Source organism: Budorcas taxicolor, chromosome 15, assembly GCF_023091745.1.
Source record: "Budorcas taxicolor isolate Tak-1 chromosome 15, Takin1.1, whole genome shotgun sequence".
In the NCBI taxonomy this organism is placed as follows: Eukaryota; Metazoa; Chordata; class Mammalia; order Artiodactyla; family Bovidae; genus Budorcas; species Budorcas taxicolor.
In genome coordinates this window covers 75,155,752-75,174,078 of record NC_068924.1, presented here as the reverse complement: position 1 = coordinate 75,174,078, position 18,327 = coordinate 75,155,752, and the positions used below count along the sequence as shown (strand labels likewise).

Here is an 18,327-nt window from a genome sequence, read left to right as displayed (position 1 = left end):
CGCCCTCCCGTTCTCCCGCCCCACCCCAGCCCTCAAGGCCGCCCCTCGCAGTCCCGGCTTCCTCTGGGCAGGGGGCCTGGCCCCCTTAGCCTCCCAGGCCAGCCCCTGGAGCACCACCTGCCCCAGCCGGCCAGAGACTTCCTGTAGCGCAAGAGATTTATGCAAACGGGCCGGGGCGGTGATGTCACCCCAAGGGGACTATCTCCCAGCGGCAGGCCTTCGATAAAATCAGGAACTTGCGCTGGCCCTGCAATGTCAAGGGAGGGGGCTCACCCAGGGCTCCTGGAGCTCAAGGGGCAGGCCTGAGCCCTGCACCCGCCCCGAAGCGGTCCAGCCCCCCCACCCCCGACGGGGCGCCCCATCCCCAGGGGCTGCGCACTGGCCCCCACCGAGGCAGGGGACCTGACCGGCTCGGAGCTCGGCTGGATGTTACAGGCGTGCAAAATGGAAGGGTTTCCCCTCGTCCCCCCTGTGAGTATCGGGACTCCTCCACCAGCCCAGCCCGCGGCCCTCGGACGCCCGCCACCTGCCCGCCAGCCCGCCGCCTGCCTTCCCCTATCAGTGGGAAGTTGGTGTTTCCTCCCTGGAGCCCCAGGGCCTGAGACCCAAGCAAGAGGGCCATCGGCCTCCTTGGAGCAAGCACGCCCCGGCGGGCTGAGGGCCGGGCCCATGGTGGGGCTGTGATCGATGGGGCCTGAACGGTTATTTATAGATGGGGCTTGGGTGGCAGCCGGGGTTCCACGGGCCTGGGGGGGCCGGGCTGAGGGTGGTGAGGGCAGCAGGGAGCTGGTGGTGGAGGAGCGGGAAGGCTGGCATGGAGGGAAGCTGGTCCCCGGGACGGTGAAGGGCTGGAGGGCAGGAGGCAAGAGGCCAAAGGTCCGGGCCCTGGACAGGGTGCTCCTGGAGACCGTGGCTGCCTTACACCTGGGTCCTTGCCACCCAGGCACAGAGGACGTGCCTGTTGACCCGAGAGGTCTGGGCCTTGGGCCCCGAGTGGCGGAGGCAGAGTCGGGGGCTGGGGCAGCAAGGGGAGCGGGGGCTGGCCAGGCAGCTGGGGCTGGGACTGCGGAGAGGAGGGCAGAGCCTTCCCGGGGCTGAGACTGGGGCTGGGGGAGGACCTCGTCCAAGGAGAGACGGGAGTGAGGGCAGCGGCTGAGGCCGGAGGTGAAGAAGCGGGCGTCCCAGGGGACCCCAGGGACGGCAGGGCGGCCGTCTGGGGCAGACCCCCTCCGCTCCCGCTCTCAGTGACAGTTGCAGCCTCCGGCAGGTGTCACACCACCAGGCCCCTCTGAGAGGACCCCTCTCCCTTTCCTCACCCCCTTCCGCACTCAGCTGGGGATGGGGAGCCCTGGGGGTAACTGGGAAGGGCTTAGCCAGGCCTGCCCATCTGACTCAGCTTTCCCGGCTTGGAGGCAGCTCCCTTCCCCCTACCCCCGGCCACCCCACCCCAGGCAGGCCCAGAGCCCCAGGGAGGCACCCCAGCTTGACACCCTTCTGTGGGGCTGTGCTGTCTGCAGACCCAGAGCCAGGCTCCACGCAGGGCCGGGCACAGATGGGACAAGCCAGCCGGCTTCTGACCTGGCCCTGGCCCCCCCACCCCCACCTGGAACCTAGAAGATGGGGGAGACAGGCAGAGGGTGATAGGGGGTGGTCTCGGGAAGAGCCCACTCTGCCTCAAGACAGCCAGAGGCCCCGGGGCCCGGCCACCCTGTCTCTGACCCTTGACCTCTCAATCCCTGAACCCCAGCTAAAGCTGAGCGGGAGACATGTCCTCCTGGGCTCCATGCGAGCCTCCTGAGCCCCTTGGCCCAGTCCAGGGGGGATGCGGAGTGGGTCCTGGGAAGGTGGGCTCCCAAGGCAGCTCTGGCCGCCAAACCAAGCCCCGAGGGCCGGGGTGATGGTTGTGCAATCCTTGGGCACACGCGCGGGGGTGGGGAGAGGCCTGGTGACTGTTGGGAAGCCTCTGGGTGTGCATACCCCAGTGCCTGGCCAGGGAGTGGGGTGGGGAGGGACAGGGATGGGGAGATGGAGGGAGGGGGACCAGGGAGTGTCTCTGGAGGAAAGGGGAGGAGGGAGAGGCCCCCAAAGCCATGGCCTTAGCCCTGCGTGGGGTGAGTCCTTTAAAGCCCATCAGTGTGGACAGCCAGTGTGGGGGTGGGGGCCCTGAGCCGGTCTGGGACCTGGACATCGGGCAGCGAGAGAGCCTGGGGGCCTGGGGGACTACGGCAGGAGGACAAGCCTGTGTGCTGGGCGATGGGCGTGCAGGAACATGAGTGACCGAGCAAGGACATGGGCGTGAGTGTGTGTCAGCGCGCTTGGAGGTGAGGGAGTGGATTCGCATGTCAACCCCAGGGACTCTGCAAGCGCCTACAGGCGACTGTATACTGGCGTGTGTGCCCGGGGTGGGTGTGAGGGCTGTGAGTGGACGTTTGTATGAGAGCTCACATTGGGAGTGTGGGAAGAAATGTATCAGGGGGATTTTGTGTGCATTTGGGGGGTGGTTTAGGCACGTCGATGTGACTGTGAGTGGGCGAGTGTGTGAGGCTGGGACCTGGGCATGCCGTGGAGTGTGAGTGTGAGGTGGCTGGGGGAGCTGTCCCCTCAGACCTGTCTTCTTTTGACCTCTGACCCTCCAAGGTCTCTGTCACCCCCTTTCCGCCGGAGCCAAGGCTCTTGCACCCCTGGGTCCCCCCGCTTGCGCTCTGCGTGGCCTCTCCCAGTTGATAAAGGGGCTCAGTGTGGACCCAACATCCTGGGGTGTCCTGCCAACCTGGCTGCGGTCTCCCCGCCGCACTCTGAGTTCTGACCCCCTCCTCTCTCAGCAGCCATCGGAAGACCTAGTTCCCTATGACACGGATCTCTACCAACGCCAAACGCACGAATATTACCCCTATCTCAGCAGTGATGGAGAAAGCCACAGCGGTGAGTAGCAGGCCCCGCCCTGCCCTGACTTCCCCAGCCTGGGCTGGCCCCGGCGCCGCTGCGTTCTGGGGAGGGAAAAGCATACCCTTCCTGAGGCTTCTTTGGAATTCCGAGGATCGGATCCAGTTAGCTCTCAGGGACATGAATTCCCTACCCTAAAACCCCACGCTCCTGCTCCCCACCAACACCCCATACCCCCAGCACGCGTTTCTGGAGCAGCCTTGGTGTGCAGGCACGGGCGAGCTTCTTCCCTGTTTTATCTTCTCATCCAATCCTTTCGGCCTGTTTCCACCTGACGAAAAAGGCAGAGAGGCTACGGGACTTGTACAAGGAGGCGCACTGGCCTCTGGGGCCCAGCTCTGTCCGCTCCAGGCCCAGCGCTCTCTCTTTTTTTTCGGCTTCACTTAGTCGCTCATTCACGTCCAGCTCTTGGGGCCCCATGGAACTGTAGTCCACTGTGCACCTCTGTCCTGGGGCTTCCCCAGGCAAGAATACTGGAGTGGGTTGCCATTTCCTCCTCCAAGGGATCTTCCCAACCCAGGGATTGAACCCGTGTCTTCTTCTCCTCCCTCAACCCCCCATCTTCCTCTCCATTCCTGTCACTGCCCGTGACCCTGAACCCCTCATTGGTGCAGCCCCAGTCCCCGCTGCATGTGACTAACAGCGGTCTATTGACATTTGGGCTGGATACTTCTATGCTGTGAGGTCTGTCTTGTGCCTTGTAGGGTATTTGCCAGCATTCCTGCTTCTGCCCACTGGACGCCAGTGTTACTGCCAATCATGATAACCAAAAATGTCTCCAGAGTTGCCCAATATCCCCTGGTGGTGGGGGCGGGGTGCAGAACCGCTCGCATCTGAGAGCTGTTCATTCAGCAGGGGCTGAAACCTTGTCTGCTGGAGGTGGGGGTGAGGATGGGGCCTGGGCCAGGGCTTTTTTCTATCTGGGTCTAACTGCCCCCCACCCCAAAGCCCAGGCTCAATCCTGAAGCAAATTCAGGGAAAGGGAGAGAGAGAGACCTTCAGTGTCTGGAACCTGGGCAGGGGGCTAAGAGAGGTCACCGGTGGTAGATCTCGGTGTATTGATGGAATATCTCTGAACCAAAGGTGAGGTGGCCTGGTTACTGGGTCTTCACTGAGGGATTCTTCACGGGGTGTGGAGGCCTGGGCAAGCCAGACAGCGGGGTGTCTGCAACCCCACAGGGACAGGCATGCTCTGCCATAGCCAAGGAAGGGCCTCACCTGGGGGCCGTTAACACCTGGAGCTCCATTCTGCTGGCACACCTCTGGCAGTTTAAGCCTGATGTCTGTACCTAGAGATGCCATATGTGGCAAGTCCTTATTTAGGGCCCTCACATCCAGATGGCAAAGCCCGCAAACAGTTTTGCCTGGAATTCACACCTGACGTCCATTCTAAAGACTGTAACTGGAAACCATATCTTGGGAATAAGGGGTGGACATCCTTCAAGGCCACATCTGGGAAGACACAGGCTCCTTTCAGAACCTGAGGACTAGAAAGACTTTAAAAACATTCTCCCCCCTTGCCACTTCCTTTAAAATTTCATACTTCTACAAGAAATGCATCCTTTCTGGGGAAAATCCAGAGACAGTTTAGAGAGTCTCCCTCCTCCAGCTCTACCTCCAGCTCCCACGGCTGGGGTCGGGGGCTGACTCTCCCTGACTCAACACCAGCTCTACACCTGCTTCTACCCCAGTCTGGGACCTAAGCAGGCCCCTGCTTGAGGACTGGCGCCCCCTGGTGGCTCTAGGCAGCAGGCCCGCTCAGGTCCTTGCAAGCTCAGGGCTGCCTCTGAGCCCTGCTAGCTAGCATCAGGGATCGTTTCTCCCCTGGCCTGACCCCTTCTCAGTCTCCCTGGGTCTGGGTGCCTTTCCTTGGGGTCTACCGAAGCTGCACTCTCCCTTCCTGTAATACAGGGGCACTATTTATGTACTCTAGAAACCAGGTAGGCCTGGGGCTGGCTGATGGAGGGAGCACTGTAGAGAAAGCCAGCAGGTCAACAGGGAGCGGAGAAGCACCGAAGGTTCTGTGACATCAACAGGCTCATTTTCGGGTGACTCAGTCCACCATTCACCCAGCCGTCCGCTCCCCTGCCATCCACCCAGCTGCCCCACAGCCACCCGTCCTTCCAACGCTTGTTGTCCAGCCCACTTGTCCACTCATCCCCTCTCTTGCCCATCCGCCAAATAGCCCCTGATTACATGTGGTGGACCTGACCCTGTTGTAGGCGCTGGATCTGCCACAAGGAGCAGGCCGGGCAAGGCCACTGCCCTCGTGGAGCTCACAGTCCAGTGAGAGAGAGATGGGGAACAGCTGAATTAGCAGACATGCTCTAAAGACGTTCTGTAGAAAGCAGAGCACCGTGAGTCAGGCTCTGCCATCTGCACGTGAGGGCCCTAAAGAAGGACTCGCCACAAACGGCATCTCTGGGTACAGATGTCAGGTTTAAGCTGCCAAGGGTATGCCCGCAGGACGGAGCTCCAGAGGTGAACGGCCCCCGGGTGAGGCCCTTGGGTGGAAATCTGAGTGTCCTGAAGGCACACGGATACACATATAGGGAGGTATAAGTGTTCTAGGGGTGGGAACAGCAGGCGCAAGAGCAGGAGGGACCTGGGTGGGGACCAGGGTGGGAAGGGAGCACAGGAAGCAGAAAGGACCGGAAGGGAGGCCAGTCTGCAGGGGAGGACCGCACGGGCCCGAGGACTGCAGTGGGAGCTTGTCGTGTTTCCCACAGCTAGCGGGAAGCCACTGGAGGGGGCTGAGCAAAGAAATGACACGATCTGAGTAACCTTGTGTGTGTGTGTGTCTGGTAAATATCCAAAGAAATTATAGATATTTAATTTTAATTATTCAAACAAGAAATACCCGTTACAAACAATTTTAAAATACAGCAGCGTAGGAAGGAAAATATTACCTGCTTCTCATTCTCACCCTGCACTGATAGCCATCTTGGTCTATTCTAGCAGATACTTCATTTGACGGTGTCTAATCTTGTGCCTTTATAAGTGTATACACCCATACATACCCTCTCCATTCAGAAATGAACTGTAGCATCATGCTGTTCTGCAATCTGCCACTTTTTACATACATTTATCAGAGTTGTTTCTCCACGGCCTATCCAGCGCATCAGAGACAGTTAAAAGCTATTTTTCCAGTCTTTCTGTTACAGACCACTAGAAGTATATGCATGAAAGTTTGAAACTGAGGCTTAGAAGAGCATTTATTTATTAATTCACAAACATTTATTGAGGACTTTCTATAAGCCAGGTGGAGATGAATCTAGCTTGATTTTTTACTTAGAGAATTCTATTGTACTATGAAAGATGAGTATTTGACTTTCTAGTTATTTATAGCACACCCACATACCAAATAGTTACAGTAACTTTTCCCCCTTTTCATTTTATTGCTGTTATGATATGCAACATAAGTGTGTGAGTTTAAGGTGTAGCAGCTAATGACTTCACGCACCTATACATTGGGAAATGATTACCACATAAGTTTAGTTAATATCCATCTCCTTATACAGTTAGAAAAATTTTTTTCCCTTGTGATGAGAACTTTCAGGAGCTACTCTTAGCTTTCGAAGTTACCATGCAGCAGTTAGCCCTAGCCATTCTGTGCATGGCTTCCCCAGGACTTATTTATCTCACAGCTGAAAGCTTGCACCTTAGACCGCCAGCGCCCAATCTCCCCCACCCCCCACTACTTCTGGCAACCACCAATCTGACCTCCTTTTCTGAATTGTTACTTTTTTTTAAAGATTCCACGTATAAGTGAGATCATACCGCATTTGTTTTCCTCTGTATTCTATTTTTAATATTTTGTTTTCACTTTTTGGCCGTGTTCCACCTGTGGGGGCTTCCTGGTGGCTCAGAGGGTAAAAAATCTGTCTGCAATGCGGGAGACCGGGCTTCGATCCCTGGGTAGGGAAGATCCCCTGGAGAAGGGAATGGCTACCCACTCCAGTATTCTTGCCTGGAGAATTCCATGGAGAGGGGAGCCTGGTGGGCTACCTTCCATGGGGTCACAAAGAGGAGGACACGACTGAGCGACTAACACTCAACGTTGACGTCATGCGGGCTTTTAGTGCCCTGATCAGGAATTCAACCCTGGTCCCCTGCATCGGGAGCATGAAGTCTTACCCACTAGACCACCAGGGAAGTCCCTTTGTCTGTATTCTAAGTTTGTTAAATTGACATCTGAATTTTCCTTGGTTTGGACCATATGAATATTGCTCACAGTTGAGCCTCGCTGCGTATTTTGATTACCTGAACTTTCTCATCACTGTGTTTCTGAGGGCTGAGCAGCAGTGACGTAGGCCCCAACCCCACAGCAAGGCTGCTGGGAGTCACGCCCCATCTCCCTATTATCGGGTGGGGTGACCACAGGGACGATGTCTCATCCCTCTGGGCCTCAGCTTCTCACTCATGAGACCTACTTCACAGGACTGCCCTAAGGATGGAGTGAGCTACTCCATGTGGGAGGCTTAGAAAGTGAAAATTATGTAAGGATTTGTTACTCATAGCATTATGGTCTCCTAAGAAAGGATGTCTGGGAGGTAAGGTTTTATTGGTGTTTGTGTTACCTGCTGTTTTTATGGTCTCACCTGATTAACAGTAGTTTGGCTGTGTATAGAAATCTAAGTTGAAAAAAATTTTTTTTTTCTCATTGAAACTGAAGGCATTTCTCTACTGTCTTCAGGTTACTAGAGTTTTTCTTAGGAAATCTGATGTCATTCCATATCCTCTTTTTTGAATGTAACCATTTTGGGGTTTTGTTTAATTTTTTTCCTGTTTAGTTTTGTTTTATCTCTCTGGAAGTTTTTAGTGTCTTCTCCCAATACCTAGTGGTTCCACTGAATAAGTTTTTTTTTTTTTTTAATCACTCTAATTTCTGGGTGGAGAATAGCTGGAGAGGAGGCAAGAGTAGGAACAGGGGGGAAGGCCGGGAGGAAACCACTGGAATAATCCAGACAAGATATGACAGTGACTTGGCCAAGGGTGGTGGCGAGACAGACAAAAATGAGCAGATGGATTCAGAATAGATTCTCAAGGTAGGGTTCATAGAATTTGCTGTTTATTATTTTTAAGTTGTGATTAAAATGTATACAGTATAACTTGTACTATCTCGACCATTTGCACATGTACAGCTCAGTGGCTCAAGGACATGTTGCTGTACTCCATCCCCACCATCCAGCTCCAGAACTCTTTTCATCTTGAGAAACTGGCATTCCGGACCAATTAAACAGTGCCTCCCACTGCCCCCTCCCCTCAGTCCCTGGCAACCATCATTCTGCTTTCTGTCCCTATGTTCCTGCACTCAGGACCTCATCTTAGTGCAGTCATGCAGCGTTTCTCTTTTCGTGACTGGCTTCTTTCATTTAACGTATAATATCCTCCAGGTTCACCCGTGTTGCAGTGTACATCAGAATTCTTCCTTTGTGAAGCTGAGTAACATTCCGTTGTGTGGATATACTACATTCTGTTTGCCCATTCATCTGTTGATGGACACGTGGGTTGCTTCTATCTTTTGGTTGCTCTGAATAATGCTGCTGTGAACACAGGTGTTAAAATGCCTCTTTGAAGATCCTGCTTCCAGTTCTTTGAGACTATATGCCCAGAAGTAGGATTGCTGGATTGTAAGATAATTCTATTTTTAATTGTCTGAGGACCAAGCATACTGGTTTTCCTTAGTGGTCGCACCATTTTACTCTCCTACCAACAGTGCACAAGGATCCCACTGCTCCACATTCTTGCCAAAATCTTTTTCTGCCTTTTTAACCATTAAAAAAATGAAGTATAGTTAATTCACAATATCATGTGTTCAGCAAAGTGATTCACTGATTATATATATGTATGTATACACGTATATATGTGTTCTTTTTCAGATTCTCTTTCATTCTGTTATTATGAGATAGTGAATGTGGTTCCCTGTGTTATACAGTCGGCCCGTGTTGTTCTGTTTTTTGATAATAGCCATCCTAATGCTGTTTGCAGAGGGATTGATGGAGGAAATAGAGTTCCAAAGTATGACCATTCTCTCCACCATTCCATCTTTCCATACACTTTTCACCTTCTCATCCCACAGATTCACAGTTTATTCCCAGTCTTCTAATCATCCATTCATTTCATTCACCTTCCAAAGTGTCCTTCCTTCCCCTACCAAGCCTTGCTTCCATCCCAGGCATATTGCCAGGTGCTGTAGGATGAATGAAACACAGGCCCTGCCAGATTTATCTTTCTTAACAAAGGAAAGAACTAAAAATCGTAATAATTAGGATACAGTGTAAGAAATAATAAGGATCGTGAGACCTGGCGCTCTCCGCTTGCTGGGACCTCCGTTTCCATGTTTGAATAATTTGCAGGAGGGCTGGGATTAAGGAGCCCTTGTCCAGGGGTCTGTGATTTCCTGCAAAGGTTTTTTTTCCTCATTCCTTGCTTTCTTAATTCCTCATCTTCCTTCTTGGTCTTGATCTTACTTCTCCTCTCCTGGTAAGAGCCATGGCTTCAGGCTGGGGTTTCTGCTTGAAGGAGATAAGGTCAACGGAATGACACTTAAGGCTTGCATTTTGTGTGTGTGTGGGGGGGGATTGTTTTGAATATCATTTTATTTTTGTCCTAGTGACATCTAGGTGTTAGGGACACAAAAAAACTGAGGAGCAATAAGGATGTGTGGGTAGGACTTTGGTTCCAGACTGGAAGCTGGTTTCGAGGGTGGAAGTGAAAGATGCTGATGAATGGGTCATTGCTGGCTTGATGAATAAAGGTTCAGTGATGGATGGGCGGATAAATGGATGGATGGGTGGGTTAAATGATGGATGATGAATGAGTGAATGATGGGTAGATGATATTTGGATGATGGATGGGTGGATGGATGGATAGACGGATGGATGGATGACAGATGGATGATGCTGGATGGTGGATGGATGATGAATAATGAATGAGGGGTAAATGGTGGTCGACAGACAGATGGATAGTAGCAGTCCATAAATTCTGTCACCATAAGTCTTACTTAAAGCTTTCACTGGCTGTCTTGGTCCTCAGCGGTGGTATGGCATAGGGATAAGAGTTTAGTCCCTGGAGTCAGACACAGGTGGGTTTGGATCCTGACTCTACCAACGACTATCTGTGGGCAAGGGACTTTATGTCTCTGAGTCACAGCTTCCTCATGTGCAAAAGGAAGATCAGACCATAGTGGCCACTTTGTCAGAGCTATGGTGAGGACTGAGTGACATAATGTGCATTAAGTACTTAGAACAGGGCCTGGTACATAAAAAACACATTAAAAGTAAGCTTTCACTGGTCATTTAACCAAATATTGACTGAAGCCTAGTATGAGCTGAATGCCCTACAGGCTGCAGAAGGGAGGGTCCAGAGCTATCTCCGGATATGCGAATGACACTATACTCCTGTATTGTAACTTTTCATATTTATTTATTGGCTGTGCCTGGTCTTAGGTGTGGCTCACAGAACTTCGATCTTCATTGCTTCATGCCTGGTCTTTTTTTTTTTCCAGCTGTGGCATGTGGGATCTTTTTTCTTTTTTTTTCTTTTAGTTGCAGCATTCAAAGTCTTAGCTGCAGCCTGTGGGATCTAGTTGCCTGACCAGGAATTGAACTCTGGCCCCTTGCATTGGAAGCACAGAGTCTTAGCCACTGGACCACCAGGGAAGTCCTGACACTATGTCCGTTTGAGGAGCAGAAAGTCATACTAAGGGGACATAAGTTGCAGGAGAGTCTGGGTGACCTCTCAAAGTGACAAGCAAGGATTTAGCAAAGCATTCCTGGGCAGTCATCTAGGAGTAAGGTCCAAAGAGCTCAGAGTGCTGACCTTTGCATAAGGATGGACTCATGGCATAATATTCCTTCAGACGACTCATCTCTGCCTACCAAACAGTGTTTATTATACAACTGCCTGAGCACTCAAAATCAAGGGTAGAGGAAAGGTTTCCGTTGGGCCTTTTGAAACCTTAATTGTAGCCCAAGAGTCTCTGTTGCAGGTTTCAGCGACGCTGGGGCAGGGTTCCTGAGCCTCAGTGAACAAATGAACCTCTGCAGGGGGCTGTGAAAGGCCAGACTCTTCCCGTCTCCTTCTGGCGCTGCAGACTGCATGGGTCTCAGATGGGCCCCAAATCTGCAAGCTTTTCTGGCCCCCAAAGTGACTCGAACCGGGGGGGTGCTGAGACCTGCTGTGGGAAGTGCTGGCTTCAAGCTGGGACCACGAGAACAAGCCTGTGGGTCTCATGTGGAGCTGGGACAGAGGTGGGGACCGAGAGAGACAACTCAGAGCCCCCAAGCCAGAACTGAGTAGGGGGTGCTTCCCTAGAGGTCAAGTGATTGAGAGTCTGTGCTTCCAATGCAGATGGCACGGGTCTGATCCCTGGGAGGGAAACTAAGACCCCACGAGCCACACAGCACGGCCAAAACCTGCCCCCCACCCACCCAAAAAAACCCCCCAAAAGGCCTGGAGTAGGTGTGAGGATTTGAGGGGGAGGATAAGGCATTCTATGAAGATCAGAAAGTTCCCCTGGGGAAGGGCATGGCAACCCACTCCAATATTCTTGCCTGGAGAATCCCCGAAATGGAGGAGCCTGGCTGGCTACAGTCCACGGGGTGGCAAAGAGTCGGATACCACTGAAGTGACTTGGCATGCATGCATGGGCAGGATAAGGCATTCTATGAAGATCCGGGCACTTCGGCCTAGGCAGGAGAAGGCAAAATGGGAAGGGCCTGGAGTGGGGCTCCAGGGCAGATCTGCAGCTGTAAAGGAACCTGGGTCCACTCAAGTGCCCCAAAGCCCCACAGAGCCCCATCCATATAGACAGAGCCACCTCTCTCTCAGCAAGTGGAGAATTTCTGGGACTTATTAATGCAAGGCAAGATGAAAGGACAAAATAAGGGCATTTTGTTTTGTTTTCCCTTCAGATTTGGATGATTTGGTGGAGGAGAGTCAGAGTTCTTAAGAAGCTAGGATTCATGCATTCACTCAGGAAGTGCTTGTTCAGTGCCTACTGCATCGCAGTTCAGTCCAGTTCAGTTGCTCAGTCGTGTCCAGCTCTTTGCGACCCCATGGACTGCAGCACACCTGGCCTCCCTGTCCATCACCAGCTCCTGGAGCTTACTCAAACTCGTGTCCATTGAGTTGGTGATGCCATCCAACCATCTCACCCTCTGTCGTCCCCTTCTCCTCCCACCTTCAATCTTTCCCAGCATCAGGGTCTTTTCAGATGAGTCAGTTCTTCACATCAGGTGGCCAAAGTATTGGAGTTCCAGCTTCAGCATCAGTCCTTCCAATGATTATTCAGGACTGATTTCCTTTAGGATGGACTGGTTGTTATCTCCTTGCAGTCCAAGAGACTCTCAAGAGTCTCCTCCAACACCACAGTTCAAAAGCATCAAGACGCCTACTGCATGTAGGCACTGGGAATACGAAGGTGAAAAAAAACAGTCCTCTGCCCTTGGTACAACCTTGGGGTCTCAAGTTGAGCTTCTGGGAGAAAGAGACAGCCAGGATCCCTCAAACTATTTCTCTGGACCATGGGCTAAGGTGGCAGAGAGCAGGGGAAGATGAGGAATTGATAAGTAAAAGTATCTGCTGTTTGCTCAGGTGCTGATTCAGGCTCTCTAAAGACAGCATTCAACATTCATAATAATTACCATTATAAAGACAATGGATGTGTGTGTGCGCACAGTTGCTCATGTGTCTGACTCTTTGTGACCCCACGGACTGTAACAAACCAGGTCCTCTGTCCATGGGATTCTCCAGGCAAGGATACTGGAGTGGGTTGCCATTTCCTTCCAAGGGATCTTCTCAACCCAGGGATTGAACTTGTGTTTCCTGCAACTCCTACGCTGGCAGGCAGATTCTTTACCACTGAGCCACCTGGGAATGAAAATAGTTAATGTTTATTGAGTCTTACTTTGTGCCAGGTTCCATTTGAAGTGCCTTGAAAGCATTAGCTCATTTAATCCTCACAGCAAGCCTATGACGTGAGCTGGGTAGAGTTATTAGCCCCATCTCACAGTGGAGGCAACAGGCGTAGAGAAGCAGGACGACCTGCCCCAGTGTCACTCAAGGGTGAGTGGCAGAGCCAGCATTCAAACCCAGCTCAGCCCCAGTTAGCTCCCCTATGCCATGCAGCTTCACGGAAGTGGGAGTCTGGATTGTAGGTTCAAATAATTCCACATGTGAATCGGACCTCAGTAACCGCCCAGCTGGGTCTCTGACTTTTGCAGAATCAGAGGCTCAGGGAGATAAAATGTCTTGCTCAGGGTCACAAGGCAAAGGCGCCACAGAGCAGGACTGGAAAATGAGTGAGTCTTCTGAGAGCCAGTGCAGAGCCAAGACAACACGTGTCGTTTCTCCAGGACGCGTGAGCAGTGACGTGTTTGTGAGAGAGAAAGAGGTGGGGGCGGGGGCAGACAGACAGACACACAGAGACACGCATAGGTGGTTGGTGGCAGTCCCCCTGCAGGCCCTGTGCCAGTCCCGGAGATGGTGACCTGTCTCAGCATCCTGCACACTCCCTCTCTGGGTCACACAAGAAAAATTCCTCTTGTCACTCTGTCACATCTTTTGGACTCCAAGTTGTACCCAGGAAGTCCTCAGACGTGTGGCGGTTTTTATTCCTGGAAAAGGTGCCCAGAGTAACCACGCTGAAGACCTGCTTCAGGCCCAGGCAGGGCTCCCAGTGGCACGGAGCTGTTCCCCAAACTCAAATCCACCCTACCGCAGACTCTGAAAGCACCCACCAGGGGCTTTCCGGGAAAGCCTCGGGTGCCGTGGCGACCTCCCTGGGACTCAGGTGCAGCTCCCCAAGGACACGACCTTGGAGGGGCCACAGCGGGACCTCAGCTGAGGAATGTCAGCCCTGTGACTCTGCAGTCACACCTCGGCTGTGTGACGGGGCAGTGAGCTGTGACTGCGGGCAGCCAGTCAGCTCAGGAACCTCTGCTGTGTCTGAAGGGGAGGAGAAGCGGCTCCCGAGTGCAGCCTCTGGGGCTAGGGGGTTTTTACAAGTGTGAACTTGCGTGGGTCCTTCTAGTTTCTAGCATCCCTGTTTGACAGAGGGGTCAATGCATGTGCCTGAGGCCGCAAAGAAAGGAAACGGCCCGGATTCAGACTCTGGCTCAAAAGCCGGCATCCTTGTGATGGGCAAGGGAGGCAGGGTAGACTGGTTGTTGAGAACAAAGGCTTTGCTCCACCGTGGGCTTTGACTGGGGGTGGGTCATGTAGCCTTTCCAAACCTCAGTGTCCTCATCCATAGCATATTCTGAGTATTCTAAAGTCCCTCAGTCGTGTCTGACTCTTTGCGACCCCATGGACCGCAGCCCGCCAGGCTCCTCTGTCCATGGGATTCTTCAGGCAAGAACACTGCAGTGGATTGCCATGCCCTTCTCCAGGAGATCTTCCCGGCCCAGGAATTGAAAGCAGGTCTCCCGCATTGCAGGCAGATTCTTTACCTTTTGAGCTACCTGGGGAAGACCCATCTATGGAACTGGGGTTCAGAAAACAGCAGGGTGGGTGGTGCTGCGATTCACGCCAATCTGCAGTCCAGAATGGCGGTGGTGATTGTGATAGAGGACACGGCCTGGCGCTATTATTTTTATATATACTATTGTTGTTATATATATTAATATAGTTATCATATATAATTATATATAATATATACTATTATTGTTCATATAATATTGTATACAATCATAAGCCCCTCCTGCTTTGGCCGCAGACCATTACTGGGACTTCCATCCACACCACGTGCACAGCGAGTTCGAGAGCTTCGCCGAGAACCACTTCACGGAGCTGCAGAGCGTCCAGCCCCCGCAGCTGCAGCAGCTCTACCGCCACATGGAGCTGGAGCAGATGCACGTGCTCGACACCCCCATGGCTCCTCCCCACGCCAGCCTCAGTCACCAGGTGCGTGCCTGCAGGGCCGCCCCGCCCGGCCCGGCCCGGCGCCCGCGGTGAGGCGGCCGCTCCGCAGGAAGCTTACTCAACCCGGCTTCCTGCCCCACAGCGCCAACGGTGGCCGGAGCCCCAACGGCTGCCTCCTGACCCCCCGGCTGACCTCGTGACCCCGCACCCCTTATCTGCTCTCACCCCACCGAGGACAGAGGCCGGACCATTCCCACCGCCCCCCCCCCCCCACACACTGGTCCTTCTGACCCCCGGGGGCCTCATCGCAGGCCCTCTGAAACGCGGGGGCTGGAGCCCCAACCCCGTTCACTGGCTCCTCATGGGTCTGGCATCCAAGTCACTGAGTCCTGAAATCCACTGACCTCTCCATCTCCCCGCTGACTCCCTCTCCCGACCCTCCTCCTCAGCCCCTCACCCCAGGGCAGCTGCCTGTCCACATGGCACCTCCCGCGGCCCAAACGAGGGAGACAGGCGGGGTGTCAGGAGCCACTTTGTCCCCACAACTGGCACCCTGTGTGTGGGGACCCCGTCTGACTCCGTAAGAAGCCCGACCTCCAGTGTCCCCAGCCTTCTCCCATATCCCTCTGCCCCTCCCTGGCCACCCCGCCCCAGGACCCCCTCTTCTCTCACCCCACGGAACCCCCCCTACTAGGCCGCCTTCAGCTTTGCACCGTCCCTCAGGGACCCCAACCCTCCTTCCGCCTCCTTTCCAGGTTTCCTACCTGCCCCGGATGTGCCTGCCGTACCCCTCGCTGTCTCCCGCCCGGCCCAGCTCGGATGAAGAGGAGGGGGAGCGGCAGAGCCCCCCGCTGGAGGTGTCCGACGGGGAGGCCGACGGCCTGGAGCCAGGGCCTGGCCTCCTGCACGGGGAGACAGGTAGGGGACCCAGCCCTGACCCAGCCTGGGACTAGCCCTGACCCTGGCCACCCTTGTGCCCCATCCCCACCCCGATCAAGGCCCACGGACGCAGCAGCCTGGCCACAGAGCAGAGTGCTTGCGTATGGGTGTGTGTTTGCCAATGCGGGTCTCTGCGTGTGTTCCGTGGCGGGGGTGGAGGCCTCTGTCCCCGCGTCCGGGTCTGAGCCCGTGCGCTGTGGGCGTGCGCATGCGCCACGCTGGCTGTAGCCCCGCCCCTGCGACCGCCCCACCGGGAAGGGAAGGAGGGGGCGGTCCCACGCCACCGGGAGGCGGGCTGGGTCCCTGCTATGGGCGCTGACCGTCTCCGGCCGCAGGCAGCAAGAAGAAGATCCGCCTGTACCAGTTCCTGCTGGACCTGCTGCGCAGCGGCGACATGAAGGACAGCATCTGGTGGGTGGACAAGGACAAGGGCACGTTCCAGTTCTCGTCCAAGCACAAGGAGGCGCTGGCGCACCGCTGGGGCATCCAGAAGGGCAACCGCAAGAAGATGACCTACCAGAAGATGGCCCGAGCGCTGCGCAACTACGGCAAGACGGGCGAGGTCAAGAAGGTGAAGAAGAAGCTCACCTACCAGTTCAGCGGGGAGGTGCTGGGCCGCGGGGGCCTGGCCGAGCGGCGCCACCCGCCCCACTGAGCCCAGGCCTGAGCCCACCGGGCCCGCCAGGCCGCCCCGTTGGCCATAGCATTAACCCCTTCGCCCGGGCGGCCGGACACAGGAGGGAAGCTCCCAGGGGCCAGGGGCAGGACTGTGGTGGGCCAGGCCTCGCCTCCCCGCCCACCCCCTCCTCCTCCAAGCCCCCTGCCCGCCCCACATCCCCTGCTTCGCCTCCCAGCAGGGCGCTGGCCCCGGTTCCAGAAGGCCATCTGGGCGTCTGGCCCCAGCGAAGGGTCACCTTGCTTAGTACAGGGCACACGGCCTTGGGAGTTGGAAGCCATCATTATTTGTGTATATTGAACCCTTTTTTTTTTCAGTGACCCTCTCTCCCCACACCTGTCCCCCCACCAGCATTTTCAAGAAACCCATTTACCTAAAGTTATTCTCAGTCAGTTCTCTTCAGCACGGAGACCCCGTTTTTAAAATCTTTTGTGCACCTTGCCTGATGCGCCTCACCCACGACATCTGACCCGCTGCCTTCTCGTTTGTCCACTGTGGGTTTACTAAGGATCCCTGCCAATGCTGGACGCTGCAGACCTCAGGATGGTTGACACTTTGTCCAGTTGTCCAGTTTGTCCAGACAGTTGACACTGCCTGACCAGTAGTCATGATCCATGGAAGGAACGAATTCTCAGTTTTTCTTGGGGAATAAATCATTAAAAAGCTCTCTGTACCTGACAAATGGCTGTTTCTTTAATGCTTCAGTGAGGCTTAAACTCATTGAATCTTTCTGTTATGAGCCCAATGTTGATGATGATAAGGGCAACAACACTGGATATTCTAGCCATTTACTGCGTGTTAACCTTGAGAAGTGGAATCTAATGCCCGATTTGATAGACTGGGAAACTGAAGCTAACAGAGGTCAACCCATTTGTCCAAGGTTACACGTGTAGTGAAGGGCTGCCATGGCCGTGCGAGGCGGGAAGCTTCATGTGTCTGGAAGCGGGTAAAGTGCAGCTTGACCAGGAGCAAGAATGAAGCCCCAGAGCTCCGGTAAGCAGCAGAGCAGCTCATGGAATCCCTGCTGGCAGGACCCTGACACAAGAGAACTCCTCCCACGTACCCTGGTGCCTGGTTGCGCTGGCCTCTGGCCCACAGCAGGGGAGAGGCAGAAAAACATGAGCCATGAGACTTGTAAGGGTTTTGCTTCCAACAGTAGCAAGAAGAGGCGGCCGGCAGCCTGGGAGTGAGGGAACTCTCATCAGCAACCCACAGACCTCAGAGAATCCAGATTCTGGGGCCATTTGTGTTGGGGCAGACACCCTCTGGAGTGCCCTGAGCCCTCAGGCTGGGGAAACTCAACCATAACCCCCCTCCATGGATCTCTGAGCCCTGAGAGAGGGAGAGTGGAGCTCAGTCTCTGAATTTTTATGGATTAATTTATTTTAAATATTTGGCTGTGTCATATGGGATCTTGGTTCCCCGACCGGGGACTGAACCTGGCCACCAGCAGTGGAAGCGCAGAGTCCTAACTCCTGGACCACCGGGGAAGTCCCAAAGTCCCGATGCCTTTTGAAAGATGGCCCAGGGACATGAGATGCAGTTTAAACGTGGTTAAAATGGCAGAAGAGAATGGATTTATGTTGAAAGGGATGGCAAGTGTTGACCACACGGACAATGCTTGTATATAGAATTCCTTGCTCCTGACAGTTGAGGGGCGGAGCAAATGACCTTCCCTGATAGTGGGTCTTGCTCACAGTAGGTCACATGTGATTTGCTCCTTTCTATGTAGAGGCTGATGTTCTTTGCGACTTTGGCGGGGTGTGGGGTGTGGAGGCAGTTGCGGGGGTTCAGAGGGACACTGAGGGAAGCTGAGACTTGGGGTCTGTGGGTGTAACCATCACCCGACACGGATGCCTCTGACCCGACAGCTTCAGGGTTCTGGGCCCCGCACACTCCCA

At 54.3% G+C, this 18,327-nt stretch overlaps 1 protein-coding gene across 2 annotated transcripts; it reads left to right on the top strand.

Moving 5' to 3' along the window:
• Nucleotides 1-272: 272 nt before the first annotated feature.
• Nucleotides 273-17,102, top strand: SPI1 (Spi-1 proto-oncogene). 2 transcript variants are annotated; one of them, XM_052652805.1, is made up of 5 exons: nucleotides 273-471; nucleotides 2,826-2,922; nucleotides 14,666-14,853; nucleotides 15,567-15,729; nucleotides 16,086-17,102. In XM_052652805.1, exons 1-5 carry the CDS (start codon nucleotides 427-429, stop codon nucleotides 16,403-16,405), a joined length of 813 nt encoding a protein of 270 aa, XP_052508765.1. In that variant the 5' UTR covers nucleotides 273-426; the 3' UTR covers nucleotides 16,406-17,102. The 2 variants fall into 2 exon arrangements, with proteins under 2 accessions (XP_052508765.1, XP_052508764.1); XM_052652804.1 differs by having other exon boundaries at nucleotides 2,823-2,922.
• The last annotated feature ends 1,225 nt before the right edge of the window (nucleotides 17,103-18,327 follow it).